General features: G+C 49.9%; 1 protein-coding gene across 2 annotated transcripts in view; it reads left to right on the top strand.

Moving 5' to 3' along the window:
* DIXDC1 (DIX domain containing 1) overlaps window positions 1–10184 on the top strand; it is a 31172-nt gene that overhangs the window by 565 nt on the left and 20423 nt on the right. Inside the window, exon 2 of one of the 2 annotated variants that reach the window (XM_027699376.1) lies at window positions 952–1046. In XM_027699376.1, the coding sequence (XP_027555177.1) occupies window positions 996–1046 (51 nt within the window). In that variant the 5' untranslated portion in view covers window positions 952–995. Of the gene's footprint in view, window positions 1–951; window positions 1047–3177; window positions 3435–10184 lie in introns of those variants that run through there. The other variant, XM_027699375.1, reaches the window with a different exon arrangement.

Genomic DNA, 10184 nt, shown 5'->3' with positions numbered 1-10184 from the left:
CCCCCAGCCAGCCCTGCTGCTCCTGGGGCTCCCCACGCTCCAGGTCCCCATCCCACCCCACTTCCAGGGGCACCTGGGGCCACACCCCCCTGGGAGGGCTCCGGGCCTTGTCCCACACCTCGTTCTGCAGAACGAGCCCCAAAATACCCCCAGACGGAGAGAACCCACCTCAGCTCTGCCTCTGTCCCCTGTCCTGTCCCACCCCTGCCCTTTGGATGGACCAGGAGGGCACAACCAACATCCCAGTGACCCCCTGCCCCGGGGTCACACCCCTCCCACCTTTAAAGGATTGTTAAACCCCCTGATTCCTGCTGCCATCTGGTCCTTCCCAAGGAACCATCCCGACAGCACTCCCAAACTCCCCACCTTTCCTTCCCTTTCACCCCACTTCCCTCAGGACTTCTGATGGAAGGCAAAGCAAATACAGATTGCTAGGAAATAAATCACTAGGAAATAGATTACTAGGAAATAGATTACTAGGAATTAATTACTAGGAAACAAATCACTAGAAAATCTCGGTAGGTGGAATTATTTTCCTCAAACTCTTTATGACTCTGTGCTGTCTGGGTTAAACGCCCTGAATCAAAGGACACCCTGAATATTTAACACTGGGGACAGCTCTGACTGGCAGATTTGACTTCCACTGAATTTGGATTCCCCCTCCAGAGATGGCAAGAGATGATTAAAGCCTGTGTGCAGTGTGAGACAGTGGAATCAGGAATGGTTTTTCCCTGTGTTTTAGAGGAATTCTGCCCACCAGACATACTTTACACAGCAAACGTGTAAATGGCCCTAAGGCTGCAGCCCTTGGATATATTTTCTGCAGGAAATGAAAAAAACGGGCAACTTTCCCACTTTTTTTTAATTATATTCAGACTTTTTTTTTTTGGTCTGTTCTCCCTTTGAGAAAATGTTTTGCTTTTTATTTAATATATTTGCTTTTCCCCTCAGGCTTCAAGGAGCGCTGGTACCTTCCCCTGGGGGCTGAGCTGAGCATGGGAACTCTGATGGACACGGGGCCCTGTCACCCACCTCCTGCACCCTCTGTGAGTCCCCAGGGGCCCTTTTTTGTGTGTCACCTCTGTTTTGGGGCCTTGCTGGGGAGTTTGGGAGGGGACACCTGGTGACACAGAGCCATTAAGTTGCATATTTCGGTTATTTGCTTTTCTCTCCCCAACCAACATTTTATCAGCGAGAGCTGAGCTGTGCGAGGCCAAGGGTTGGGGACGTGCTGGAAGTGGCCAGGAGATGGCAATGCCACCAACCAAACTGACACCTGTGGGGTTGTTTTGAGGGTCACTCACAGCAGGAACACCTCGTGTGAACGTGTCCTTTTGGCATCATTGCCCCGTGCCCCTCATTTTGGAATTTCCCCATTCCCCGAGGGAAACTCAGGGAGGATTGTGGAGCATCGTCTCAGTGAGAGGCTGTTTTCTCTGCTTTTTGCAGAGGGAACACTCAAAGGCACTTTATGATGCCATAAAACTGAAAAAAACCAATGTTTTCTGCTACAAGAAGCTGGAAATTTCAGAGTGAAACACAAAGGGGAAAATAGCATTTAATTTTTCAGAGTTATTTTCAAGGTGTTCCCTTAATAATAATAAACAGGAGAATGGCTCAGCATGGCCTGCCCCTGTCCAGCCATCAGGAACAGTCTGCTTTCTATTCCCATTGTCAGACCCAGGCAGCTCTTTGAGAGATAAGAAACCCCACGCAGAAGCAAATCTCTGATGCCAAAACCTCTGTACCCGAGCCTGGCACACAGAAAGAGAACACTTTGCTGTGTTGCACGTTTGTTATGTAGCCCTGAAAAACAGATAATAAAAATATAAAATATATCATTGTAATAAATGCACTGTAAGAATATTATAAATATCAATATATTAATATTATGAACAAATATAATGTAACAAGTAAATATATATATAATAAATTATTAGTCAACAAGAGCATTATAAACTCCACAGAAAAGGCTCTGTTGGTTTTTGCTTCAAAATTAGGTCACTTTCTGCCTGACAGGGAAACCACTTAGTTTTTCCGAAATATTTTAGTGAAATCACAAAGGCACGAGCTACTTGATTGCATCACAAAGAGATGGGGATAAATATTTATTGCTGTCTATTTAATGGCATTTTAAACTGGATCAAGGTACCAACCCCCAGCATTCCCAGCTTACGAGGTTTTATGCAAAGCCTCCCAGTAATCTGTTGTTTTGCTTAACAGATGTGGGATTGCAAGCGATGGAAACACAAAAATCTCCATTCCCGGTGAATTACGAGCGGCGGGGAAAGCAAACGTGAATAATTTAAAGCTCGTGTGTCACGGAGGTGTGGGGAGGTGACTCCTTTTGGAACGACCTGGGTTGGTTACAGAGGGAAATTACCTGTTGCTTTCTCCCTGGGTTTCAGCCGCCTCTGACGGGGGGAAATGGTGAAATTATGCTTTTTCCTCGTGATGCTTCAACACTTAGGCAGAAAAAAAAAGATGTTTTTAAACGTGTTTCTCGCTTAGAAATGCTTGGACGCGTCTTTGGGACCTGGGGCCGCGGGTCAGTCCCCGCAGTGTCCCCGTGCAGGCACAGCCTCTGCCTGGAGCCTTTTCACCCACTCCCACTGGGGTTTCTTTCCTTTATTTCCCTTTTCCCCCGGGCATTTCCTGTAAGGTGAGACGAGCCTGGAGAGAGATATCTGATACTTACTCCCGGGCTGAGCGCACTTATTGATTTAGAGCCGTGCCGGGGCTTTCATTTAATTGTATTTGGCTTCAGTCTGAGCGTTTTTCTCCCTCTCCCTTTTTTTTTTTTATCCCGACCATTTCAACGTTCGAATGTGGCTGCCGCGGCTCGCTTCTTCTTGGGGAGGGGGCTGCAGAACTGATTCCTTTTCCTTTCCTGACCTCCCCAGACATCTGCTGTCCCTCCCTTGCCCCTACCACCAGGGCTCGCTGGCTGCGATGGGTTTGAAAACCTCATTTTTATTTTTATTTTGTTTTTACTTTTTTTAAAAAAAATTTTTGTATTTTTTTTTTTCCTCGCGTGCGCGCTGCCGGAAAATGGGTTTCAGATGTTATTCCCCCCCCCCTCTTTTCCCCGAAGCCCGAATCCTGCATCTCGCGGGCGGAGGCGTTTCCATAGGAACGCCGTGACATCCCTTTGGGCCGCTCCCTCCCTCCCTCCCCGGGCATGCCCACTGCGAGCCCGGACTTTGGCTCAACTCTCCCCGAGCCCCGAGCACCGCACATATGGGACGATGAGAGCGGTCCCCCATGAGCTCCGGGCCTTTGTCTCTGCGAGGAGAAGGAGGAGGAAGAGGCGCCCGGAGCTGCCCCGTGTTGTCCCCTGAGAGCCTCGCCCGCCCGCGGGCTCCTGGAGGACGATGCTCGCCTGCCTGGCCAGGGGCAATTTGCTGGATATTCTCCAGGAGGGATTCACGGAGGTAAAAAAAAAAAATCCAGGTCCCCCAAACCTCACTTCCTCGCGTGTTTTTATGCGGGAATTGTGGCGTTCCCTGCGCTCCGAGGGAGCGGAGAAGCAGGAAAAGGAGCGGGATTTCGGGCTGGCTGCTGGCGGAAGGGAGCAAAGCCTTCCGTGCTGCACAGCTCTGTTCTGAACTGCAGCCAGGGCAGATTATTCAAATTCAATTCAGCAATAGGGTTTTGTTTGTTTTTTCTTTTTTTCTTTTTTTTTTTTTGGGCGGTTTGTGGCTGTTTTACCGCCGGTGGTTTTAGCTCGAAGTTTTTATTCTCTCCCCCGGTGCTTTACGGTCGTACCAGTAAATAATACAAACTGCAGAAGGCTCCGGAGTAGTTTGTTGTGTGGAGTTGACTCCTCTGCCGATGTCTGTGTGTGTCTGAAGGTTGTAAATCTGCTTTGTGGACTCCCTTTTCTTGCGAGAGGCTGACAAAGAGCGAGCTGGCTGGGTGGTTTTCTCCCCCCATCTTTTGCTGTAAGTTGAACCTCTAGCGGGACTGAAATTCAGCTTGGTCGGGAAAACGTCATTTTTAAAGTGTTCTTTATTTGCTTATCCTGCTGTTAGGAGGCTAATGAATCATAAAATAAGGAGAAGTACCAATTCCAAGGTGGGAATGCTGTGGCTGTATGGCGAGTGCAGTGTGATTTCCTTCCTTGGGGTGCACAAAGAATTGGTTCTGTTGGGCTTTTTATGGACTCAGCACAAAATGCCAGGGCAGGAGGATAATTTCTTGTCTGTAAACTGAAAAGGAAGAAGAGTGGGGGCTTTTGCTGGAACCAACGAGTGGCATCTGCTTGCTTCTTCACTTGGTATCAGGGACAGTCTCTTGGGGTGTTTTCTTCTTTCTTAGGGGACAGAGCTGAATTTTATTTGGTGTTTAGTGATTCCTCATCCCTGCGGAGCTCAGCCCCCGTTATCCACGGAACACGAACATCCCTGCCGGGCTCCACGGCACCGGTTCATCCCGGGGAAAACAAACTGGGGGTGAAACTCGAGCCTCTCGGCTCCGCCTCGGGTCTCCTTTGATCGCCCGGGGTAGCTGGAAACGCTCCATCCCCTCCTCCACAGAGTATCAGTCTCGTTCTTAGCCAGCAAAGGTCTTGGTTTAGCTCAAGCTCACACTTCCTGTGCTTGAGGGCAGCAGATGCTTCTCAGGCATAAACTAATAGCAGCCTGTACGCTAATAATATAATTAATATAATATAATTGATAAAGGGAACACAGAACAGTGACGTTCAGTGCTGGCCCCACCCTGACTGTCTGGTTTTACCCAGCCGTGGAAAAAACGCCCCTCTCCCACCATAAAAACAGATTCTCCCCCCATGTGTCCCACTCTCTGCCACATCACACACTTCAGCCTCTGACAAAAGTCAAACTAAAATCAGTTTTGCAAGTGCAGAGCCCGTGGTACAGAGACAGTAAGTGACTTGCCAGGGACGTGCACCACATCACAGACAGGGCTGGAGATGAGGAGGAACCCTGTAATTCTGTGCCTGTGTGTCCTCCCCTGCCTCTTTGTACCTTTGGTGCTTCTTTACAGAAGTTCCTGGACGGGAAGGAGGGTCCCAAGGTGTGTGACCCCAGCACAGCCCCCTGGCAGGGGAAGGCAGGTGACTAAACCCAGTGTTTGGGTGTAAAATCAGACTGGAGATGAGAAGTCAGATGTAACACAGGGAATTGGGGCATTGCAGGAATTTCCTTGCTGGCCCAGTGTCTGTTCTTTAATGGGGCATCTTTCCTGCCCAGGTGGCTCTTTGGGTGACCAGGTACCTGGACACACAGAGGGTGTGCTTTCCAAATCTGTGCTTTAACACACACACACGAGCTGCCAGCAAGCTCCTGGGTGCATGTGCAGAGCTCAGGGGCATCCCCTGGCACCTGGAGGCCAGGCAGGGTCCTGTTTTCTCCAGGGGTATTGATTGTTTGTGTCTCTATCTCACAATTTTGGCCAATAATCCATGCCTGGGAGGTTACCCAGGACGCCACAGGCAAGTTTCTTTTGTTCCTTTGCGTTGTTTCCCCTCTCTGTCCACCCTTCTGAGCGAGAGCCACCCCAAAGCAGCCCAATTACCTCCTAATTAGTGCTGGAGAATGCACTGTGCTCGTCCCTTCTGCAGCTCAGGGTCTGTTCTGCTCCACGGATCATGTGGGGCTGATGTTTGCTCCGTGATGAGCAGAGTCCCAGCTTGGAAAGGGGGCCCTGTAAACTGCCCCCTCTGTGTGTTCCCCTCCCAGAGCCCCTGAACAAACCCCCTCATGGGCCCTGTCACCTGCAGCATCCAAACAGGGGGGTTTTGTTTGATGTTTGAAATAAAGCCCCCCCTGGGGAATCCCTCCCTGGCTCATTAAAGGGCAGCCCTGCCTCCAAGGGGTTCCCCTGCTGTTCCTCAAGCTCTTCCCCTGCTCTGAGGCAGATAAATAATTCAGCCCCACAGCTGGATGGTGCCATGGGGACGTGTGGCTGCTAAAAGCAGGAGTTTATAATGAAAGGAACCACACAGAGCAGGGTCTCCTCTGTAGTGGCTCTGGCCATGTGGCCTCAGCCTGTTCTCCCTCCTCAGGGAAATGCAATTTATTTGAGATGTGTGTTGACACTTCTGCTGGTTCTCTGAAACAGATGGGGCACAGAGGACTGTGTCAGAAATGGGCCTGAGAGCTCCAAGACATCACTGTGCCTGTGTTTTACAATAACAGAGCTTTTCCTTTTCAAGCTGGAGGATGATTTCCTCTGGTAAACTTAATTATGGAGTTGCTTGTGTGCAGTGAGTAATTTAAAATAGATATTTGCAATATATCCTCCCCCCCCTTGGAGATTACATTGAACAAACAATCCACTCCAGGGAGGATGTGCTGGCAGGGAATTTTTAAGAGCCCAGGCAGAGGTTGTTTTGAAATCAGGGTCTCCAAAGAGCAGCACAGTGAAATTCAGGGTTACCAGCCAAGGCTCTGCCTGGGAGTGGAAATACCTCCCCATTTCTGGGTGAGAACTGCTGCTGCCCAGGCTGTGCACACAGGGAGAACTGCAGGGCAGCCAGGGCTGTGTTCTCCCCCCTGTTCTCACCAGACAGCCCCTCACCAAGTGCTTCATGGAGTATTTTCCATCAAATGGTGGGTTCTTCCTCTCTGAGTGGCACATGCAGTGGGTAATTCCTGATTTCCCACACATACAGTCTCTCCCCTCCACTCCTCAAGGTTTGCTGTGTCCCTTGGGGAACTCAAAGTGCTGAGGTGCCATCCTGCCTCCTTGCCCCGGGTTTGATTTTGGTTTGCTTTTCTGGCTGGGGTTGTTTTCTGGCGGTGAGGACTTGCTGCTGCCTGGCCCTGGCAGCCCTTCTGCTCCCCTGGCTGCAGCATCCTGATCTGTGATAAAACGGGCTGTGCTGCTGTGATCCCAGCACAAGGAACTTGCACTGGCCCTGTCCGTGCAGGGAGTGCTATTTCTGGCTAATAGGATTCACCAGGGAGAGCTGTTTTGACTTCTGGCTCCCTCATCCCGTTCAGCCCATTAGGACCAGCTCCCTGTAGGAGTGAATCCCCCAAACACACAAAGCCCTTTAGGGAATCTGCTGTTTTCCTCAGTAGGGCCAGGTCTCCTCTCACATCAGCTTGGCTTTGCTGTGACTGGTAGCATTTTACACCTTTAGGATTTCACACTGTTAAAGCCACAGGATGGTGAGGCTACACTTGGTCAAAACTGGATCTGAAGAACCAGCTGAACCTTTGCAGGTTGTCTGTCAGGTCTGCAAGAGTCTGGGTTGTGATTCTGCTGAGCCCTGACCCCAGAGAGCACAGCTGGGGCTCCCCACTCCTGCATTTACACCCAGCTGTTCTCCAGCAGACAGTTTTTGGCTCCAGCAGGAATTCTCAGCAATTTTTTCCCCCCAAACCCTTGTGCCTGGCCAGCAAGAGCACTGTTGGCAAGGGAAGGATGTATTTGCTGTTCTATAGGATTAGGGGTGGAGCAGTTGGGATTCAATCCCTGCCTGAGGTCCCCTGTATGTGTAAACCAGGCTGTTCCTTGGCTGTCCCTTGGCTGGGTGTATCACAGAGCACTTGCACAGCAACACTCACACATTTCTTGCCATCAAACCATCTGCAAGGAACATAAAAATTCCTACAGCTGCTTGATGGACAGAAACTGAGGCTGCCACACTCACAGCACGTCCCTGGCAGAGGGAAGAAAAGAGTCTGTGTCCTAAATGTGCCTTTTAATGCCCTTCAGGGAGCCTCATGGGGTGTCCCTTCCCCTTTCCTTCAGCTGGAAGGTCCTTGCCTGCAGGAATCCCTGGGCAGTCAGTCCTACCCTGTGCTCAGCTCCTCCCAGAGCTGCCTTCCCTGCCTGCTCAGGGCTGGGAGATGCATCCTGCTAAAGCAACAATGCTCCTTTTCTTTCCCAGAGCATCAGGGAATGTCTCAGTGCAGCTTGTTTGGACAGACCTTGGGCTCTGTTTGGGTGCAGTGGAACCATTGTATAATTCAGGGTGAATCATGGGCTCCAAAGTCCTGGCAGTTCACAGTCAAAGCTCCCTCATGGCTCAGCTTTTTGCCAGTATTTGCCTATATTTTTGCCAGTATTTGCCTGTATTTTTGCCTGTGTGCTGGCACAGAAACATTGTCTGGGTGGGAAAAGGGCCTCAGATACCTACTGGGCAGAACTCCTTGAGCTGTGAGTGGTGCTGCTGGTCCAGGATCTTACATTTGCAGCACTGAGCTCTTTCACAACACAAAATTAATAAAATACCAGTGTGTTTAGGCCCAGGTAAGAATGACTTCATCCTGTCCTGGAAGCTGGAAGCCTCTGGAATGGAGCATGGCTGCTATTGGCTTTACAAGAAGTGAAAATCCAAGTGGCAGAAGTAATTTAGGGAGCTGGAATGTTGCTGTTAACACGTGAGCTCTTCCTGTTAATGGGTAAAGGACTGGGAAACACATGGAAAACTTTGCAGTTTGGACAGCTGGGCACTCTGGGAATGAGCAACTTCTGCTTTAAAGTAAGAGCTTTGTGGAAGAGGAGCCCTGTGGGTGCTGATGGTTGTCCTGGTCATAACTGGGTGGGTTTTACTGCAGGACCATCAGGAGCTGCCTCAACACACTGAACAGCCTGAATCACATTTAAGCAGCAATTCTGAGGAAAAAGAAAAAAAGAAACCTTCTGCTGGCTTTGAGAGCAGGGAGAAACGTTCTCTGTGCTCGTGGGTTTTTGTTTTCTGCCTCTGCAAAGGCCTTCCCAAACAATTACAAAAATAATGGTCAGACTGGAGGAACGCCGGGTGGAAAATTACAGCTCCCGTCTAATTAAGGTGATGCCAGAAAGCCCAGAAATCACACAAGGCCTTGGACACCACATCCTGATGCAATTAGGCTGCTGCAGACACTTGGTTCAGTGCTCTCTGAGCAGAGAGAACACTGACAGCCTTTCATCCTGGGACCAGCCCCGTGGCTGTTCCTGCTGACCTTGTGAGACCTGGGGCTGGGGCACTGCCCGTGACAGTGAAGAAAGGAAAAGCAAAGAGCCTGAAAAACATTATTCTAGCAGGATTATTCTCCAAATTCAGTGATAAGGATAGATTCAAACTCATCACGTTAATGTAGAGAAGTAACCTGTGTCTAGGCTGTTCCAGGGGTCTGCTGTGAGGTGACAGCAGGGAGGTCAAGCCATTGGAAGGCTGAAGGATGATTTTACCCGTGGACAAAGATTTGCCCAACGTCAAAAGGTGCAATACCTTAATCCCAGAGAGGTGAAAATTAACCCTACCCAGTGTAAGGCAGCTGGCACTGATAATAAAGGACAGAGAGCACATCAAGGCACTGTGATCCACTCTGTTTCCTCATTGAGGGTTGAGAGGCAGAAACAGGAGCCCTGAGCAGCAGGTGGGGAATGCACTGGTCAAAGAGAGCAGCAGGGACACCCACAATTGGCAGATTTGCAGCAGAGCTGCTGCTTTTCTCCCACCCGTGACGGGCTCCAGATAATGGCACTTAGTTGTGATTATCAGGAAGGGTTCATAGCTGCTGAGGGGAAAAAAAAGGGCATTTTCCTCCTGCTCTCACTGGCTGTGAACTGGGGGCACAGAGATATTTGCTCCTGACCTGCAGAGCTGTGTTCCTGTAGCCAGGAGGGCTCAACCACTGCAGGGTTCAGTGCTGAGCAAAAGAGATCCAAGGTAAAATCCTACTCTGAGATGTCCCTGCCGAAATACTGACCTGTGATTTGCCACTGGAAGTTCAGGTAGTCCCTAAAACCTTGTTTGAAAAATCTCCCTCTGCCCTGCAAAGCCTTCCAGGGTGACTTGGATAAAACACCCCACGATGATCTGCCTGGGAGCTGCAGCAGCCTGGGCTCTGAATTCCCCCAGGTAGGGGAGCTGCTCTTCCCATGGCAAGGTACAGGTAAATGTGGCTTTTTTTGGAACACAAAGCTCTGTTAATGTAAACAGGATTAAGGTTAACTCCCCCATAATCCTAATAATGTGTGTTCTGTATAGTAAACTTTACACGAGGCTGTTTTTCCTCTGGAAAATTCTGGTTTTGAGAGAAATCCCAGTGAGGAGCAGAGCAGTGTGAGATTTGACTGAGCAAGAGCTCCAACCAGAGTGCAGGGAGAAGTGGGCACAGCCTTGGCCCAGGAAAGGAGGAACACTTTTGGGGTGTGTTATCCACCCCCTTGTTTGTTCCCAACCTTTTTTTTTTTTGTCCTCCTTGGAGTCTTGTTGA

The sequence above is a fragment of the Neopelma chrysocephalum genome, unplaced genomic scaffold, assembly GCF_003984885.1.
Source record: "Neopelma chrysocephalum unplaced genomic scaffold, ASM398488v2 Primary Assembly neopelma1_138, whole genome shotgun sequence".
Lineage (NCBI taxonomy): Eukaryota > Metazoa > Chordata > Aves > Passeriformes > Pipridae > Neopelma > Neopelma chrysocephalum.
Note: the sequence above shows the minus strand (reverse complement) of the source record. Positions and strands in the feature narration are given on the sequence as shown.